The 21,543-nt window shown below is 33.5% G+C and overlaps 2 protein-coding genes across 3 annotated transcripts; both read right to left on the bottom strand.

Annotated features, from left to right (window-relative positions):
- Positions 1 to 5,526: 5,526 nt before the first annotated feature.
- LOC18586482 (ATP-dependent RNA helicase DEAH13-like) lies at positions 5,527 to 14,160 on the bottom strand. Of its 2 annotated transcripts, XM_018129398.2 has the most exons (13): positions 13,986 to 14,160; positions 12,867 to 12,915; positions 12,561 to 12,633; positions 12,402 to 12,476; positions 12,238 to 12,287; positions 12,073 to 12,133; positions 11,591 to 11,998; positions 10,944 to 11,120; positions 10,608 to 10,838; positions 10,333 to 10,446; positions 8,998 to 10,236; positions 6,646 to 8,388; positions 5,527 to 5,963 (listed from the first exon to the last, which is right to left on the bottom strand). In XM_018129398.2, the coding sequence occupies exons 1-12, from the start codon at positions 14,101 to 14,103 to the stop codon at positions 6,910 to 6,912; spliced, it is 4,074 nt and encodes a 1,357-aa protein (XP_017984887.2). In that variant the 5' UTR covers positions 14,104 to 14,160; the 3' UTR covers positions 5,527 to 5,963; positions 6,646 to 6,909. The 2 variants fall into 2 exon arrangements, with proteins under 2 accessions (XP_017984887.2, XP_088658632.1); XM_088802506.1 differs by lacking the exon at positions 12,867 to 12,915 and having other exon boundaries at positions 13,986 to 14,126.
- Positions 14,161 to 15,884: 1,724 nt separating this feature from the next.
- Positions 15,885 to 21,006, bottom strand: SVR1 (pseudouridine synthase family protein). The gene is made up of 10 exons (XM_007009902.3): positions 20,429 to 21,006; positions 19,709 to 19,788; positions 19,265 to 19,365; positions 19,096 to 19,168; positions 18,819 to 18,912; positions 18,682 to 18,730; positions 17,961 to 18,111; positions 17,620 to 17,676; positions 17,265 to 17,320; positions 15,885 to 16,482 (listed from the first exon to the last, which is right to left on the bottom strand). The coding sequence occupies exons 1-10, from the start codon at positions 20,946 to 20,948 to the stop codon at positions 16,422 to 16,424; spliced, it is 1,242 nt and encodes a 413-aa protein (XP_007009964.3). The 5' UTR covers positions 20,949 to 21,006; the 3' UTR covers positions 15,885 to 16,421.
- Positions 21,007 to 21,543: the final 537 nt, after the last annotated feature.

The following is a 21,543-nucleotide window of genomic DNA, read 5'->3' as shown; positions in this document are numbered from 1 at the left end:
AATTTGATTAAGAAATTAGCACTATACTTAGTACGTATTAAAATGTACAAGTGTCTTAAAGTTTGTGCAAGTTAAAAAAGGACGAACAACATTGAAAGGACATACTAACTTTTTTTTTGTCTGTGTGTTTGACGATCATTTCGTACAGAAAAGACTAGGAAAATTTGAAAATAATTAATTACATGTTAGTATTAAAAATAGTATAAAATTATCGATTTGATATTTAAAATTTAAATATTACAATTAAGCACTCAGAACTTTATTTACATTAAACTGTTTACCTTGTTAATCAAAATGGTTGAGTGATAAAAATACATCACGTGTCTCAAAATGTTTCCTCAATTTATTTTTTTTCAAAAGATTTTAGTTTTGAAACTAAAATATAAAATAAATTTGGAAAACTAAAAAAATAAAATATATATTTTTTAAATTTTGAGTTTTGGAATTAAAGTAATTTTAAAAAATAAAAAACTGAAAAATTAACAAAAGAATATTTATAAATTTTTTATGAACTAAAAAATAAAAAATTGGAAAATCAAAATATTCCATAAGTAAAAAAAAAATAAAAAATAAAAAAAATGGGAGAGAGAGGGCAGGAGGGAAAGTGAAATGAGAGAAAAGGTGAGGAGGGGTTTACTGAACCATCAATTTGGTATGCCTCAGACTGATTGATGGGCGCCGATGGACCTTTCCTCTTTCCTTTTTGTCTCTCCTGCTTTCCTCTGCAACCTTTCTTTTCTATATTTTTCTAGATTTTCTTTTCTTTTTTTTTAATTTTAAAATAAAAGAATTTGAAAAAAAATAAAAGTGGCATGTTAAACATGTGTAACATTTTTTAGTGGTTGTGTTTATTATATTTACCTATTTGACTGACGGCATGTCCAAAGGTGCAAATTATTTAACCCAAATAAAGTTCGAATATTTAATTGAAATTTCTTAAATCTTAAGTATCAAATTGAGAATTTCGCTAAAGTTTGTTACCAAATGTATAAATTAATCTATTTGAAAATGAGTCCTTTCTTGATTTTGATCCTTTTAGAAAAATATCGCTATTTTTCTATCATTCTCTCTTGTTATTATTTCAACATAAAATAATTAATTTTTCTTGATAACATTAATCATGAAGTTTATATGCAATTTTCCATTTACATATATATATGTATAAGTGTGTGTGTGTGTGTGAAAAGATAATTTTAAAAAAATTGAAAAGATAATTTTAAGTTTATTATAAAAAATATCATGTCATAAATAAAAAAAAAAAGTCCTTGAATTTAACTGCAAAAGTTTAATATTATTATTAATTTTTTTTAAATCAATTTCAATAAAAAAACGTAGAGCTTAAATTCATTAAAATTTAAGTGAAGAGATTAAAATCATAAAATTGAGATAGTATAAGAATTTACACGGTGATCTAATTATGTTTGTCGGCTCTTTTATTATTCTTTTATTTATCACTTTTTAATATATTCATCTAATATGTGTTGGATTCAATTATTAATTGTGGATCTCACACATTTAAATGACGATGAAAAATGTATTAAAAATTAATTAAAAAAAGGAATAAAAGAGAGGAGCCAAGCCAATGTTGACAGCCAAATGGACAATTTTATTCAAAGATATGGTCACCTCAATCAACAATTTAAGTGGTGGCATTGATTGAATACATAAGTGTAGGGAGAAAAATTGAATGAAATTAATTAATAGCAAGGCTATAAGAGAAGATTCATTCTTCATTATTATATATTTGACAGTTTTGATGACTTCTTCAATCTCCATGGCCAGTTGATAGGGCAGACCCCAATAATCAATGTGACCCACATGACTAATAGTAGCTTGTTTTGTTTATTTTCTATTTATTATATATATATATATAAGACCCTTTTGAAGTTGAACTTGGTGTTTCACCCTTCACCTCCACAATTAACATTCCAAAATATGCTTATCTCTTTTACTCTTGTGGCAACATTTATTTTTTTCTATAAAAAAAATCTTCTACGTTTTGACAATTTCATTGAAAAAAAACAGATTTAAATTTGTTCTTATTCTATAAAACAATAATTAAAAAATAGTAATACGTTAACTAAAATCAAACGTTTACGTATACAAATTTTTATTTGATTTTGTATATAAATAAATTTAAATGGTATCTAGTATAAATACCCTGATTTTGGCTTGCAAAAGAAAACTTGATAAATTCAAAAACAATAGAAAATAGAGACACAAATGCAAGTTAACCAAAAAATAAATAAAAGACACAAATGCAAAGTATACATAGAAAAATAACTTAATTTTGTCTGGTAAAGAGAATTATCAACCATAATTCACCCTATTTTCCAACCAAATAAACAATTATAATATTTAGAGAGTATATTACAAAGAAGTGAAAGGGAAGAATGTTGAATTATAAAAGATTAGGTATGGTTGAAAAGGATTGATGTATGCTGGTTGTTCAAAGGTTAGGGTAAGAAGTGAGGAAAGGGTATTATTTGATAGACATTATATCTATCTATCTATCTATCTTTGCTTAAATTATCAGACATGAAAAAATTAGTGAAAAGTGGACCATTATTGAGTTTGTTTCTTCTTTTCCTTTTCCTATATTATCTTCCATCCAAGGTATTGTAAATGCTATACACAATAAAGATACAACTAAGTTCTTTTGTCCACAAATATATACATGTATATGCCATGTTCTTGTCGATGGCAATGTTTTTAAATGTTAAATTACAATAATGTTGCTTATAATGTTTAAATTTCAGATCACTCATTCAATTGAAAAAAAAAAAAGGTCTTCAAAACAAACGCATATCATTTAAAATTAAGTTAAAATTTAGCATAAGTTTTAAAAAATTTCTAAATTATTTAAAAAAATTAAATAAGTATTTATTCTTTTATTGTGTTTAATCAAGCTTTTATATTTTATTTTGAATTAAATAAGTCATTATAATTAATAGTTGATTAATTAAAATACTACTTATTATGTTATATCCATGTGACATTAACATAATGTCAATATTAAAAGTAAAAATGTCACGTGATCATGTCATATTAATATATCACATCATCATCGATTATGACATATTATCATCTTACGTTAGCATCACGTGACGTGAAAAAACAACAAGTGGTTATAAAGACAATTGAATACAATAAAAAATAAAACTTATTTTAATTATTTTAAATAATACGAGAGCTTTCTAATTTTTGATATTGTATCAAATTTATTCTATATATTCATGAAAGTCCAAACTTTAAACTTAAGTTAAATAGTCTTTCGATATGCAAAATTATACAAATTGGGAAAATTGTTATTTTTAATAAAAATTTCAATGTCAAGGTATTCCTAAGGAGATATATAACATAGAATTCCTAGTAACCAATTTTTTTCCATCTCTTTGGTAAATTTACTTGCTTTTATTGTTCATCTATCATTTTAATTTGAATTACAAATTTAAGAGAAAATTATTTCGCATAGTCTATTTTAAAATTTAAATACGACGATTTGAAGATAAAATTCTCAAATCTAAAGGCTAAGTGTCTACGTGAGACACATTTTCATACGCTAATGTCGCATTAAATTGATAAACAGGCTTCGAGCCACCGACATGGACTACGTTTTCAACGTAATCCATGTAGGACCAAAAGTAGGCAACAAGGCAAATAAATAGTTGGTTTTAGCATAAACTAAAATGGTGACTCGTTATTCCTCTTTAAGGCTCCAACTGTCAAGCTCATAAGCTCTGCGGCTTTGGCTTCTCATGAACAAACCCATGTGTCACTTTGAACCCACTATGCATTTTGTCTAATTTTGAACCCACCGTCACCTCTTCGTCCAATGGTACCACGTACTATATGTTTTCTCCCACTAAGAATATCTGAAAAAAAAATGACTAGATTAGCCAATAGGATAATTTTTAGGATAAATATTTAATTTTAATTCAATTAATAATAAGTGAAAACATCTTGTTATATTTATTTGTTTAACATATTTAATTTATTAATTAATATAAAATTTATTTAATCACTCAAAGAATTATCACATGTAAGAATAACGTGTTTAATGTTAATGTGTGGCTTCGGCTTGGATATAAACATACATATGACCAAGATATCGTACTTTGATTCTTTCACATGTAAGGATAATGGATTTATCGCGTGTAAGGATAACGTGTCTATCATGTGACTTAGATATACTATATTAGGCAAGATAATTCTATCACATGGGGGTTAATAAACAAAGAAAATGCTTATTCTAATATCATGCTAAATTTAGAACAAACATCCAATGTAAAATTAATTGATAATAAATAGATTTATTTATGTATTTATTTTTCTATATGTTAATATGTTAAAGATATCTCAATCTAAAAATAATAAAGGGCAAGTGTATGTAAATAAAGGCTTTAACTATAAATTACACTAATTTATCTTCTTAATTAAATAAATATATATAAGATATCATGATAGTAGCATTACCCATATAGTAACATAAACAAGCAAAGTGTATTCTTTTTTTTTGTTCTTAACAGCTTTTTTGTTGGCTTGTTGTTACAATTCTAGAAGAAAATTAGGAAATGTATAGTATTAAAGAAGTCCCCTTTGCGACCATGTCAGCCAGGCAGACATCAGATGTTTGAGTTTTCTTGGTGACATGATCCAAAAACAAAGACTCTACAAGCTGAGATGAGTTGGATATTGTCAGTGGAAGAATCTAAACATGGCTTGGCTTTGCTCTGCTTTCCTGTCTGCTTTTGTTGGTATTCATTTGGCCGGCAAAATAATACAAAGTCTCCTTACCATATGCAAGCTGGAATGAAAACTACTTTTTTTGTTTTCTTTCTTTTTCTCCTGCCAAGATTTCCAAGCCCTTTTTATGAGATTCAGCAAACTAAAAGTTGTATGAACAGTTAAGGCTAAGCTTGACCAATGTGCGTGCAATGTAAATGTAATAATAGCATAACTTTTCCTTTGTGAACTATTGACTCTAGGGGTTTATGTACCAAAGTCTTGTTATGTCATGATGCATGCAAGTGTCACGAGATTGGGCCTCAACTTCAGAGACAAAACCTGTTAGATTAAAAATTTACACAGGCTCAAACATTGTATACTAAAAGTCAGAATTCACCACACATTTGTGCAATCAAACCAAAGCCTGGTTTAGTTTCAGGGTATTCAAAGCTTGAGGAAATTTTTAACAGGTTTGTGCGATCAAATTAACAAGTTATACTATGATATTCAATTTCATAATTATATATATAACATTATAACATTATCTCTGCACCAAAGAGGATGAAACTTGAGGAATTAGAAATAGACTTGGATCTTTTTAACTGAGTAATAAGATATCATCAAAATTTTTTCATCTTCATCTGTAAATGGTTTAATACCCGTCCCCAGCTCTTAGACATGTGCTAGCAACTTATTTTTGCCTTTTATCCCTCTCCACTCTTTTGGGGACTCGTTCTTGGGGCTCTACAATTTAATCCAAAATTAGACTAAGTATTTTCCAAAAAACGGACTCAATAGTGAAGAAAGTAAAAGGATAAAGCTACCTAGATTGGATCGAATACATTTGGTTTCTAAAAATCACAAATTCAGACCATGTTTAACATTTATAAATACATGTCATACTTTGACATTAAGGTAATCACAGATGGCATCAAGTATAAATTGAATTTCATCCTCATGTGGTTCTCCAAGTGTGGTGATGGAAGTATTAGAATCTGTAATGCCAGCTACAGTTCTCCCCAACCATGGCAGCATGAAAACAACACGTCCATCCTTAGTTTTAGGAACAATCAAGCCCATTCCCTCTGGAGAACAGTAATCAGGGAGAACAATATGTACACCGCTGCTGGGACATATCATTGGTTGTGCATCTTTGTCAGCCATTTGCCTTAGAGAGTCACAAAATGGTCCAGCCGCATTCACAACAAGTTTTGCATATGTGTCAAACTCTTGGCCTGTTATATAATAATGAGCAAGAAGACCAAACAAATGATTACTTAAGCTACCTAATTACACCAGTTTCAAAATACATCAATAAGCTTAATTTTGAAGCAAGAACATGGCAAATGAACAACAAAAAGCTTAATTTTCAAAACACGTTTTGGTGCTCATGTGTAAACCAGTTTCGCTGAAAATGAACAACAAAAAGCTCCTCTTGTCTAAATCTTTATAACATTACACAAATAACTCAACAATGCTTTAACCTCAAAGTACATGAGATATGCCAAAAAGAATATATATGCGTGAGTGTGTGTGCATGTGTGTAGAATATCAATTTATTTGGAATGTAAAGCTTGATAATAAATGCCCTAAAACAGGAAGAAAAACACTTATTATTTCCAACCACAGAGCATCATTATCTATGTGAAGGAAAAGGCCAACTGGTCATGTCAGAGAAGAACCATAATCGGTTTTTGCTTTACACCCTTACCAATAAATTACCTATCAGGTTATTAAAGTATTTCTTTAATCTTATTGTCCTTTGAGTTTTTTCTCCGTTGCAAACTTGAGGTATTTCATAGAGAGGAAAAGAACAGAAAAGAGAATAATCAAAGACAGAAGAGTATTTCAGAGTATTTCAAGAAGAGTACAAGAACAGAATAACAGCATAAGCAGGAAAGAATATGCCTGCTTTACCTGACAGATTGTCACTAATTCTTGCACCAATTATCCACTCAGGAGGTTCATCTTTAAGAAAGGATACAACTTCTGCATGGTTAAGCACTGCTGCTCCAGCTGCACTGTGCAGCAGTGTCAAACTCTTGGCTTGTTATATAATAATGAGCAAAAAGATATCATCAAAGCTTTTTCATCTTCATCTGTAAATGGTTCAATATATAAATCATTCTTCCCCTGCCAAGCTCTTAAACATGTACAAGAAACTGATTTCAAATAAGCAACTTATTTTTTCCTTTTATCCCTCTTCACTCTTTTGGGGAAACGTTCTTGAGGCTCTAGAAGGACTTCAGAGAGCATCTCTGACCAAAGCTTTGCAAATTGTTTGTGGAAACTTTCTTGAAACCAGTCAAGAATTTCTAAATGCAATTCCCTGGAATTTTCCTCCCATGTCTGTCTTAACTGAGCACAACTGTTGATTGACCGGGCCTTTAACTTATGTAAAAGATTTCCAACTCGTCTTTGACCATATGATTCTGGCTTTAAGATGATATCAGGAGAGGCTGACATGAATTGCTTAACAGACCTTAAGCATGGCAATACTTGGCCTTCAAGCAAAGCAAATGCAAATACTGTCACACGATGTGCGTCATTACTGATCCGCAAACTATGCAATGGAAGTTGCCATAGGTGAGGCCCAAAAGTGGGTACTACCCAACAATATACTTCATCTGTTTGAGGATCATAATAAGGTTTAGGATCAGCAAGAGGAGCAGAAAAAGTGCAATACGACTTGGCATAATTAACAAGCCAATCTGATTTCACACTTGTCACCCCGTGCATGTATGGCCGTTTTGTATGTAATAGTTCACTGTACACCAAGAACTCAGGAGCAGAATTTGAAAGAGATGAAGAACGATGGAGAAAGACGGTTTCTTTGACCAAGCATGCTTGATACCGAGCTGTGTTTACCTTTCTATCTCCTTCAGAGGACCTTGAAACTCCTCTAATGCGTTTGGCAACCCTATCAGCCCACCCAGCACAGATAGCTTGGCCTAAGAGTTCTTCCTCATTCAGTAAAAGTGGGTTCTTACTGGAGGAGATCCTCCAAGAGTGTTCTATATCTTCCATAGTTCCATGAGTCCATAAAAAATCCTGTTCAACATCATGATGAACATTTTGATTAAAAACCAACTGAAGAAGCTGCTTCCTTAGCTTGGACATTTCTTCCATGGTTTTCAGATGTAATCTGTTTTCAATGCAGAATTCTACTTGGCTTTTTGAAAGCTCAAAACACTGTAATGCATAAGCCACTGTCAGAGTATCACTGCTAGGATTAGAAAATTTAGCATGTGACATTCTGGCCATTTCTCTTAGTTTCTTTTTCTGTGATTTTTCCTTTTTCTTCAAAACTTTCTCACCATCTAAGGGACCAGTTCCATCATTCTGCTTCGACTCATCAGTTTGACTGTAGCTCCCTTCATATTCCATAACAAATGGATTTGTCAAGCTCAAAACTGCAGCTGCTGCCACTGCATACGCAAGAACCAGATTTGCTCGAGCATAGCTTTTCACCCTTCTCATAATCTGGATAACAGTAAGGAGCATCCTTGAGTGGCGAGGACTCATAGGGTAATGAGCCATGGCTTTCCCCAGAGATGTCAACCTTCCATTCCTATCAAGTGCTTCAAGGGCTTTCAAGCAACGGTCTGCTTCAACCAGGGCAGTGGGCCCTGGAGAAGTTGGGAATGGGAAATTTGCCACCTGCAAAAACACAGAAAACAAGACATAAATATTCATTGCTGAACAACTTCAATTTTCACGGGACAAGAAGTTAATGTAGATCAAGTAGATTAGTCCCTTAAAACCTAAAACTTTAAGGAACCTTATGAGAAAGCCCATTAACAGATCAAGGATTATAGTCATAACCAAAATGGACATCACTAACTACAAGTGAACCAAGTGATAACATATTTGACTCTGTAAAGGCAGAATTATACATGCTGCATGTCCTAAAGGAGTAAAATTAAAACACAAAAAATGAACATTTGTCTCTTAACAAAATCCAGATAATTTAGTAGAATTAATGATGATCCCTATCATATATATGCATCAGCAGGAGCTTATGGGAAAAAAAATGTTATTAAACAAATATGCGTGCGTGTGTGTGTGTGTGTGTGTGTCATAGGATCCAAAAAATTAGCTCAACATAAATTATCTGACAAAGCCACCACATAGACCTCAATATGATACTTTATAAAGAGATAGAGAGAAACAACGGCATACATGCAAAGCTCACCTTATCAATGCCCGTGGATTTCGTAAAAAGAACAACACCATTAAAGATAAAAACAAAATACATGCAAAGCTCACCTTATCAATGCCCATGGATTTCATAAGAAGAACAACACCATCAACAGGTATTTTAGATATTTCAGCGCAAGAGAAATCAGGAAATATGTTGTTAAAGACTGCAGATGAATAGAGACGATAGCAATGGCCAGGCCCAGTTCTTCCAGCTCTTCCTGCTCGTTGAGCAGCAGATGCTTTACTAATCCATAGTACTTCATAGGTTTCCATACCATTGGTGGGATTATAGTTCTTGACCTTTTCTCTCCCAGTGTCAACCACATACTTTATTCCTGGGATAGTTAAAGAGGTTTCAGCCACATTGGTAGCAACAACAACAAGCCGCTCTCCATCCTTAACCTCTTCAAATACACGAAGCTGTGCTGCAGCAGGTAGCATGGCATAAAGAGGCAGAACTCGTAGTATACCAGCATTGAGACTTCTATTACCTTCTCTAATTTTTTCAATGGGCGCAGGTGGTTGCTCTAAGCTGTTCTCTGGATTAATAGAGACAGTCTCTCCTCCCTCAGGATTAGCATCCAAACCATTTTTCCCAGCCAAAGCATCAAAAGCAGCCTTAAGAGAAGCAAGGCTTCCATTCCCTCCAAACGCATCAACCAAGTTATCGACATTATCCATGGATTTTTGTTCTAATGTGTTCCTTTCCTCACCGAAAATTTCCAGCTCACTCTCCATCTCTGAATCATAAGAAGCATCGGAATCATCCTCCTCATAATCATACTGATCTTCATCGTACGAGCTAAACCTGTCAGTCTGCTGGTGGGTTGAGTCTCCGTGAATCTCAAATGCTTCACTGATATCCTTCATATTAATGCCCTCAACCAAATCGATTTGAGAGGGAGCACTAGTGTCAGTACTTTTGTCCCCTTCAGAAATACTAGCGATCACATCCCTAGAAGCCTTACGTAACTTTTGGCACAAGTATTCCACTTCTCTCTGTCCAGTGACAAAAACAAGTATGCCACCTTGTGGCAGCCTCTTATGAATTGACATGACCTTTTTGAAGGCTTGACCAATGTAATCCACAAGCTCTGTTCTCTTTGAGAAATGTACCGTCACTGGATATTGTCTAGTTGGAACTTCAATAACAGGAGGAGGAACATGAAATAACTTTCTCCCAGAAATGAAGTCTTCCACTCGCAGTGTAGCACTCATCAAAACAAGATTTAACGGAAGTATCAAGTTTTCAGGGCTTACACTTTGTCCTGAAAGCATCATACGCTGTTGCTTCTCATACAAATCCTGCCATCAACCACAAAACAATACAGTAAGAGGGTGAACATAGAAGAAAATAAATTTATTGCCCCAAGGTAGAACCAAAAATCTTTCAAGTTTCACCTGACGAAGTCGAATTACACGAGAAAGCATTCCAATAAGTATGTCTGTGTTCAAGCTCCTCTCATGAGCCTCATCCAGAATTATGGCGGAGTAGCGCTTTAGTAGAACATCATTCTGCACCACAAATTGTGCAGATATAAGAAGAATATAAAAATGAAGCTGCTAAAGAAAGAATGAGAGTTATTTTATTTTTCATGCATAGCCATCAGTGTTATCACAGATAAGATATATATGTATGTGTATATATAGATAACAACTGTAAGTGGAAGTAAAACCTGAACTTCTCGAAGTAAAATTCCATCAGTCATAAACTTGATAGAGCACCTGTCCCCAATCTTCTTGTCATGCCTAACTTGAAACCCAACTTCTTTACCTAGACGAAGACCAAGTTCAAAAGCAACTCGCTTAGCAGTAGCAAGGACTGCTACACGACGGGGTTGAGTAACACCAATGATACCGCTTCGAAGAGTAGACTGGCTTGAACCAAAGCCGGCTTCATAAAGAAACTAAATATTGGAACAAAAATGGAAAAAAAAAAAAGAATTATTGAACAGAAAAATTAGTTTTTAGATCCCAGTAAGTACACACAATCATGCATCAAACAGCCATACCTGAGGAACTTGTGTGGTTTTACCACATCCAGTCTCTCCACAAATAATAACAGTAGAATTTTCATTTATAGCTTCCATTATTTCCTGTTCCATCATGACTATTGGAAGGTCCTTCCTTTTGTTTTCAACCTCATCTGGCCTAGATACATGCACTACGGTTGGGGCAGAAAGAAGTCCCTGCAAAGAACAAACCTAAACATGACAAGTCCCATTGAAATGAATGTTTGGGCTCTTATTTTATCAACCTAGCTCATGTCAAACCACCTTCTCAAATAAGCCAATAACATAACATAGCAGATAAACATGAAAGAAAATATGATGAAATTAAGCATGAAATTTTAATTAAAATTAAACTTGAAATTTCTATTTCATTGTTTCTTTTACACTTTTAGTCAGCTTATGTACAACAAATTAACTTTTGTGAGTCAAGATACATCTTGCAAATACTTTCAATTTTTTCATCACATCTTAAAAAAGTGTTTCCAACTTATGACTTACATAGCAATTAGCAACACAGGGCACAAAGCTTTATAAACATCAAATCTTATGAGAATCATACCTAACTAAAATATTATATATATACAATGTCCCTTCAATTGCAGTTTTTTCTTCAAATGATACATTAAACTTTCAAAACTCCAACTTACCTTTGACATAGAGCTTTCTCTCCCACCATCAGTGGACAACTTAGCAATGCAGTTTTTAATATCTTCTTCTAAAGGTGTGCTGTTTTCCTTGAGGGAAACCTCCTTAGTTGGTAAGGTATCAACAGAACTACAGCTTGGGTCTAGGTCCTTACCAAAAACTGGCTCTTGAGAAGATGCCAAAGGACCAAGTGCATTTCTTGCAACTTCTCTTTCTATTATCAATGGCTGCCCATCAGTGGACAACTTCCTTGAGTTGATTTCCTCCAATTCAGGTTCAGGCTCAGGTTCAGAAGAAGATGATGAATTATTACCCCCTCTCCCCTTAGAAGATTTGTCAACATATGGAGGTTCTATACCTGCTTTCGAAAACTGAACAACTCTCCTACGTTTTTCCCGCATTGTTTCAGCCTACTTAAACAAATTAATATTAGGCACACTAATCATGTTTGATTTAAATTTGGCAAAGACTCAATGATACAAACCAAACCAATAGTTTTTGAAGACTGCAGTAAAGAATATGCATCTTCCGAAATCTTGTATTTCCTGAAAATGTAAATGTTATAATATTTGTCAAACATTCAATAAGTTTCCTCAATGAAAGACAAACAAAGTAGGATACATTATTTAGAAAAAGAAAGGAACAGTACTCCAAGGTCTCAATGCTCTTTGATAGCAAAAGCGCCTTCTCTTTCTCCTCCTGCACCAACAAAATAGAAGTCATCTCTCTATCACATACACACACACAAAACAAAAAAAAAAAGAAAAAAAGGAAAACCAAGTAGGGCATCAATCATCAAGAAAGGGCAAGTACCTCCAACTTCTTCAACTTTCTTATTTGAGATTTACTCAATTTGGGGTGTTGTTTCTCTTTGGCCTTTTCAAGCTCCTGTAGGCATAATTATTTCACACTAAGCTTTTATTTAATATGATCGAAACAAGAATCAAGGGCTAATCAAATCATTGATGATACCTGGTTATTCCCTTTCCTTTTCTTGCTTCTTTTTGTAGACAACATTAAAGCATTACTATCATTGCCTTCCAAACTACAAATGTACGCAAACAGGATTCTCTTAATGTCAATCAGATATTAAGAAATTGAAAGCAGTGAAAAAATAAATTTGAACTATCCAAATCAAATAGTTTCACATGAACCTCAACAAAACTTTACCCTAATAAACATATTTAAACATAAAAACTCCTTGTTAAGAAAAAAAACACTTGTTTCTTATAATTTTGCAGCAAACAAACAGAGAAAAAAATTGAACTGTTCATCTACCTCCATGAATCTTGTCTGGTCATTAACTCTACAGGCAGCTCAGATAAGCCTGAAAAAGACAAAGGTAAGATCCGTTCAGTTTTGGAAATTATATCAAATTCCTCCCAATCAATTTTCCATCTCCATTTTCTAATGTTGATAAATTTGATTATTAGTCCAAACCAAAAAACAATAAAAGAAGTTTTCTCGAAATGGAGAAGATGGAAAGATATTAAGCAAAGTATTTTGTGATAATTTGCTTCAACAAAAAAAAAAAAACCCTAATTCTTCATTTAATCAAACTAGTCAATGAAATGTAGTGCTTAGGCGCAACATTAGAAATATAAAACTAAAAGAATAAACTCAAAAATAGATTGAAATAGCTATAATAGGATTGCGCTAATGAAGGCTCCTTAAATCAAAACAAAATTGAAGTGTTTGGTACCCTAAAGAGGGTAAACAACAGCACGAAACCTATATATGAACAGTACAATTTTACTCTGTTTGCAGCAAAGTTATAGGAAACAAGTTTTATTTTTTTCTTTAGCAAGGAGTTTTTATGTTTAAATATGTTTATTAGGGTAAAGTATATTATTTATTTATTTGGCAAATGGTAAAAATGAGGCTGCCTCAATTGCACACTATTACTCCACGGTATAGAATGATGAAACAGAAAACCGTATTATTCTAAATTTCGATTTTCCTAATGCGGAAAAACTAGTAACCCCTCAAGTTAATTTATGGATTCACCACACGTTTTAGTTCAAGAATGTATTCCTTCCTTGTATTTCCAATAGAATACCTACAAATTCATAAATTTAGCGTATAAGCTAGAGTTCATCCCCGCAAACTATATTAAACTTGGCTGTTGTAAATCACTAAATAAAACTCAGAAAAATAACTGAGCTTTAAATTGAAATAGAGCAGCTATTATTAGATTCAATTCCTAAAAAGTTGAACTTGACCGTCACAACTTTCGTTGTTCCAAACCCCAGTTTAAGCTCTAAGCTTCGTTTTCCACCATTTTAGTTGGCAAAAAAACGATGCAAATCAAGTCTAAATTGTACCTAAAACTCAAAACTGCTGAATATAAAAAAGATAAAAGTTAGGAAGTGAGTAAGAGGGAAGAGGAAGACGTACGGGAGTTGGCCATGGAGATTTCGTTGACCTCATCTGGATCGAGCCGAACTTTTCCTTTTCCACACTTTAGAACGCTCGCAGACAGCCGTTTCTGGAGCTTAAGGTTTCGCGAAACCATCTCTCCCTCCCTCTTCCTCTGTCTCTCTCTTTCGTATAAGGAAGAAGTGAGAGCGGCTAATTTAAAGGACCGAGTTCGGGATTTGGGTTTTAACATTGGCGGTAACAGGTTTGTGCACGTGTCCTGGTTAATATTTATGGGCCCTCAGAACCCAAACGATAAGTGAAACAAAGAAGGCTTTAGATTCGGCTTTGAGAAGTCCAAAATTTAATAAGACAAAGGAAAGGATTTATTCTTATAAAAGAGTTGGGTTCTAGAGAATAAATAAGAAACCATACAGCCCAAAAAAGGTAGAATAGGCACCTGTTTAGCTTGGGGATCTTAACATTTCTTACTTTTTGGAAAAAAAAAAAAGAAAAATTTTCTGAATTTAAAATTATAGCACACAAAATGTAGAAAATACAATCCCCTCAGACTGAATCGACAAAATCGAAACTCAAAATCCTTATAATCGAATAAAAAGATTAAACTCATTTCGATTTTATCAATTTCTTTTGATTCGAAATAATTTTTTTTATCGATGATTCAATACTAGTTTAGAATTTTTAAAATTATTTATTTCTAAGTTATTTAGTTATTATATTTGAAAAAAAAATAACATATGATGTCCTAAATTTCGGATCAGGCCGTACGTATGTTTGCATATATTGCAACTTACGAAGCATCAAAATAATTGCTGGCAATCATTAGATGGTTGCTATCCTTAGATATATAGAGAAATATGAAGAATAATCTTTCAGATTATGAAAGTAAATTCTCATGTAGGCCAATCAAAATCAACTGTTAAGTTGGTAAGCATGACCCTTAACTAGCAAACCTACTCATGTGGACGTGGTGCTTCAAAATTAGTCTTCATATTTCCCCTTAATCCAAACAAGAAAAATGAGGGAAATGAATGGGTCGCAAATTAAGTTTTATCTTCTCCCCTTTTCCTGGAGATAGTATCTAACAGGATTCATGAATCCATCTTAGATGCTGATCCATCTTGCTTTACCAATGAATCATGGGCACCTAACTGTGCTTATCTTTAACATTAATCATATGGAGCCCTGCCCATTGCAAACTTCTTTTGCATGGCCTCATCCGCATGATAATTTAACAGTTTGCATCCAATCATTTTTACAAATTAATTAATACAATCAAGTTCAAGGGTTAAAACAAGGTTTTAATATAATTAAGCTTGAATAAATAAGTAATTTGTGAATATTATGCATAGAATATTTAAAACAAGATTTTAATATTTTAAATAACTCTTCCACTATATTATTCAAAATGACAAGCCTCCAAATCATTTCGAAAAATCTGTTTTAAGATGTTTCTTATGAGCAAAGACCCTTTCAACTTACATTAAGTTTCTCAACAGGTCATGATAATCACATCTCTATTACGACCTTTTTAGAAACCATTATATTAGAGAACTGCCTAAATCAGTGACAAGGTTACAGAATTTGCAAACACTGGATCTCCGTTGACGCATCGAACTCGTGAAATTGCCAAGAGAAATTAAAAGCATGTGAGCCTTAGGCATGTTGAAATTGACAGTAGTGAATATTCAAGAAAAAAGGGGATGTAGAGACTGCTTTACCCCTTTAGAATTCGACTGCTATGTATGCTTATATCACTTCTGGAATACGTACATGTGTATATGCACATGTGAAGTACATTAGACTAATTCCTAAACTAACATAGATGTCAGCAAGTTGTGATTGAGAACGAATATGGACAATATGAAGAAAACGCATGCAGATAAGATCTCAAACAAAATGCAGATAGTGAGAGCATTATCCTGTGATGTGAACATTCATTTAAATATCAATAATCACAGTCCAGAGCATGTCAAACCAACTCCTTAATGCTCTATTTACTACCATGGCAATTATGGAATAATACATTTCTATAACCTTGTGCAAATTTTCATCACAAAATGCAATTGCTTCTGCCCTGATGTTCCTTTTCTTTAAACCAGTTTCCATTACAATCATTTGATTTCCATGAAGCAGTTTGGTGTTGTAGCATGTATTAGAGCTCTATATGTACACAACAACTTCACATCTATATAAATAATTTTACCTCACAGAAGTATTTTAAGAATTCTGCCCTTTTCCAAAGAAAAAGATGTGGCCTGCCCGCAATAGTCATCCAACACAATGAGAAATCATGACGTCCAACTCATAGGCCCATAAACCATTGCCATGAAGGGGCCAGTTTCCATGGTCTCAAAAAATCAGTGACTCTATGGCCGTGTAACATCTGGTTGAAGGCTCTTCCATGGAGACCAAAAAGAAAATGCAGATGCTGCCACTGAAGCAGTGACTTCACTAACTCTTCCAACCCATTGCACGAAGGTCACTCTGTTTTAGCTCGACATGCTTCCCTAGCCTGAATGTAAGAACACATTACCACAATCTGTTGTGTGCATATGTAACTAAAACTAGAATTTAATTTGCAGGGTAATCCACATGCAAACCACAGCTGGCATTAGCAGAAAAAAGCCAAACCTATCTTAATAAACACATGGTACATCGAAGGTACTAACTGGGATGCTAAACAAAATGTCACATGGTTTTAAGGTTCTACAAGAGCTTCTCTGCTGAAACTGGTTTTGGTTAGCTTTAAACCTATGCATATTAAAGCTTCTAAGAGACTAACCCAGTGTTTGTTGGACCTGCCTAAGAAGAGGGAGGGTACTTTCTGTTTGAAAACAAGATGTATTTTACCCATATGATGGAAGATATTGAAGAAGAAAACTGGTTTTACTAAACCGAAAATAATTGAAAGATGGGTAAACAAAAGGCTTAAACATTGGTAGTATTTTACCCTTCCCATATGAACAGAGGCTCCAAGCCAAAGCTTCTGAAAGGAAACCCACAGAAAATAAAGGAAAGGTTATTGGGCATTCATAAAATCCCCTAGGATTGCAAGTGGTACTCTAAGAAAGTTGAATATTCAACAAGACAATTAGCTCAGAGGCTAGAGCACAGGTTCTACAATGTGATGATTATTAGTTCAATAGTAGCTGGCTTTGCTACTATCAAACTGTATCCATTTGATCGAGCTGACTTTTGGTAGAGTGATTATGGAAAGGAGAAAAGAAAGGGAAAGAGTGGGGGAAAGGCACCCTCAATGTTGATGTAAAAAAGTGGCATTGTCAGAAATAATACCCTAGATCTGCTGGAAGTCTGAAACCACCTATGCGTACACGCTTCAACGAATGAATCTGGGAAAAAAAAATCAATACCCTTAGAAACAAAAATAATAAGATCAATAAGTAAGTTAAAGAGAAAATTGAAAAAACAAATAAAGTATCCAGTGAAACTTGATGAATGGAAGGTCAAATAGGTATGATAAGCCTATCATTCCAAAGCGGCAATAATTTCATATTACTAATGATTTCCTTATCAAACAATTTTAAGTTATTGTTATGGTCCATTCCTATATAAACTCGATCAATTTAGAGCAAACAATGAGCCATTTTAGGTATGTGAGTAAACGTCATGTAAGAAGACCAAAACTGACCTCAAGTCCAGCATTTTTCACAAGTTCACGAACTTCATGATTCCTCCCTTCATGAACCTGCAAATCCAGTTTTTGCAAAAGAGGAGGAAAAATTAGCAAAATAAGTCAAGCAATCTTACACAGCTCTCATCTTTTACTAACTTCCAAGAAAATGATTGGAGAATAACATTGTTAAATTTAAACCCATCAAATTAACGGCTTAATTTGCATATCGAATCTTTGACTACACAGAATCCAAGAGGAAAAGCTCAAAATTCTTTAAATTATCTAAAATTATAAACCAATTTAAAATTCATCAAAGAATTGGTATTATCAAAACCACATGTTGAGATAACCAATACCACAATACGAAGACGAGGTCTTGACAAATCTGGCTGCCGCGGAAGTAATTCCACAGAATCTGGGATGCAATGAATGCCTTCAATTTCTGTCCCTTCACTGATGGCAATTAAGTGCCGCTTCTTTACTTCACCATCAATTGTCGCAATGTATCTGTAATTGCATTGTCACAGGGAATAGAACGCCAGTTAATGACAATAGCATCCCAGAAAATAACCAAATCTTAGTCAACATGAAAAATGAAGGGTATCATTTAATAATAAAAAAACAAAAGGTAAATGGAATACATGAATATAATGAATGAGTCATAACAGCATGAAAGTCCTAATGCAAAAGCAGTAGGTAGGTAAATATATCAAGCCACTGCCATTCAAAATGTAATACTACTATCTTTAAGAGGCATACTATCCAATGCCACTAGTCCCTGGGCAACAGTACTAAATTTTACAATGGAACCATTCTTCCAACACAGCTGTGTGCAGAGATGGGAAACAACCTAAACTCAAAAGATACGGAAGCATAACCCAAACCTAAATTGATTTTACTTTAAAAGTCAACAACTTCAACCCAAATAACCCGAGTGTCAAAACCCAAATGACCCGACCCCAAGATAACCCAAACCGAAATGATCAACACAACCCAACCCAACCCAACCAAGTGCCACCTCTAGCTATGTGCAGTAATCCCTGTCACTAACAAAGTATAAAATGCAAAGAATCTTACTCCTTATTTAAGTTGGATGAAGGATGTGACAACTTTTGAGCAAAATCTCCTGAAACAGACAACAAAAGGTAACTGATATCTAGCTAAGACTCAGTCATCAAGCTTAAGGATGGGTATATAAGCAGCAAAATACATACCATCATTGGTCACAATAATCAAGCCAGTTGTAGCAACATCAAGTCGGCCAACAGTGAATAATCGTGGCTTGGGAGAACCTCGATTCATTTTGTCCTGGAAAAACAAACTTCCTTCTTACCATTTTGCAAAACTATAGGAAATAAATAAAACATATGATATAAATCTATATAAAGCAAATGACATTGACAAGAGAAAATCTTCTAAGCATCCATAATTGTAGCTGCAAATAAGTTGACAACGAGAAACCATACTTCAAAAGTTGCAACGTGGACATACCCATCTCTTTAAATAATCCTCAAATAGATCCAGGACAGATTTGAACTCTTTCTCCCCAGATGAGCAAATATACCTGGCAAAACGTGATTGCATTGGATCCAGATAATATACTGAAGCAAACAGTGCAAAAGGCCATTAAGAGCATTGTAGTTCGGTAGTGGTGACAAACCCTTTGGGCTTGTTTAGGGCAAGATATATCTTAGGTGGTAGTTTTTTAGGAAGTCGGCTCCCGTTGACATAAATAATATCCTTTGCAGGATCAACTCGAGTCTGCAAATTATCACCTATAATGAGCATATAACTCCTTCGCCATAAAAAATGATCTAAGTATAAAACCTTTTATAGGAATTCAAGCAGCAAAACTAAACAAGAATAATTAAAATGTACGCAAAGAAAATATAGTAGGGATGCCAATAAAACCTCTATAAAAAGAATAATGAACAACTTAAGACTTCCTACTACATTTTTACCAATTCATTTTCCCACTTGCTTCAAGTAGGCTGAACATGATCCACAAATTCACATAGATGGTAAAAAAAGTGATGAAAGAGAAACATTTTTTCATGAGAAAAATGCACTTCAACGACAAATTGACTAAGAACTACACACTTGCCTGAGGAGCATTGCACACAGAACCATTAACAGTCACCTTGCCATCAAAAATAAGCTCCTCACTTCCACGCCTTGATGCCACTAGTAACACAACCATTCAAAAAGCAACCAAAAAAAAATAGTCAATTACACGTTCTACAAAGAATTATGAATACATCTACTAGAGGTGAAGTTTAAAACTAACAATCCATTATAAATAACATATTGAATTAAATGGCCACGTGACAAGCATTTAGAATCACCTGTAAGAATTTTTAAACTCTACCACTAATGTATAGAATATCAGTGCTATAGGTAATAAATTTGGCAGATGTTACGCAAATACCCAATAATATTATTGAACTAGAGGAGATTTAATTAACATATTTAACTAAATAAACACATGAGAAGCATTCAAAATCACATTTTACAAGTTTTAAAGTCCAGCAGAGATGTATAGAATACCAAGTCTACAAGTACTAATAAGTTTGGTTGATATTACACAAATGCCCAATATTCTAATTGAGCTAACGTCTAAATAGACACATGAAAAGCATTCAGAATCACCTATAAAAGTTTTTGTTTTTAATAATAATATTAAAAAAAAAACACCAGGACCAATGTATAGAATATCACTTCTTCAAGTAATAGTAGTAATAAGTAAGTTTGCTCCAAATATTCCACAAATACCCAATATTATAATTAAATTAAAGATTTCTGTTATTAAACAAAGTGAATTTACCTCCAGCAGCAGCAAGGACTTTACTTAACCTTTGAGGAGGCTCTGTAAAATTTTCATTATAAAACCTTCTAGCCGCCTTGGAAAGCTTAGGCGGCTCAACACTTGCATTACCAACAGCTGAAATCTCCTTTTTCTTCTTCACCGCCTTGTCAACCTTCTTTTTGGGCTTCTGCGTTTTAGCATCAGCAAGCGCGTGGATAAGGCGCGCAGGGGGGTGAGCTTGGAGTTTGAGGTTGCCGTCCTCGCCGCGGACGATCCAGGGGATGAATAGCTGGCCATTAGAAGGAAGGGGAGGGGATTCGGAGTCGTCGAGAACGACGTCGTTCTTCAGGTTTGGAGGGGTTCTGGGTTTGAGTTTGGGGTTCGGAGGAGCAAATGTGATGTTGAACTGTAAAGAGGAGGAGGAGGTGATGGGAGGGAGGGCGCGGATTGGGCGGAGGAAAGGAGGGAGAGAAAGGGATGGTCTGGTAAGGAGGGAAAGGGAAGTTGAGAGGTGGTGGAGAGATGACAGTGCTCCCATTTTTCTTGCTTTGCTTTGCTCGCTTGCTGGCCAGTAGGCACTGGATTTTAAATCTTGGGGATATTTTGGGGGGTTCCCACCTTCAAAATTATTGCACTTCATATCCTGCCGCGTGGTAAATTAGGATAATATTATCGTTGTCATAACAAAAAAAAAAGAATTATTATCCATGTTTTATATCTAATTATTTATTTATGTTCATTTATAATATACATAAAAATACGAATATTGAAAAAAAATTTAATAATGAAAGTAATTATATTTGTTCTATACATTTTTAGATTGTTATTTTCAAATTTTTGTTATTAATATTAATAAAAGTGATCTAATTTGTAAATATATAAAAATTTTCAATGACTTTCATTTAAAATATTTTTTTGTTATAAATAATTGATATGATTTACCCCATTTGTAAATAAGAATTCAAATCTTATTGAATGAATTTTATTAAAAATGTTTTTCTTAATCTAATAGTGTTGAATAATTTATAAATGATTATATAAAATTTTAATCATATATAATCGAAATATTAATTATCTTTTATATATGTAATTTTTTTCAATTGTAATTATATTTTAGTGATATAGACAATTAA

This window comes from Theobroma cacao, chromosome 10, assembly GCF_053813885.1.
Source record: "Theobroma cacao isolate CCN51 chromosome 10, ASM5381388v1, whole genome shotgun sequence".
NCBI classification, from domain to species: Eukaryota; Viridiplantae; Streptophyta; class Magnoliopsida; order Malvales; family Malvaceae; genus Theobroma; species Theobroma cacao.
Note: the sequence above shows the minus strand (reverse complement) of the source record. Positions and strands in the feature narration are given on the sequence as shown.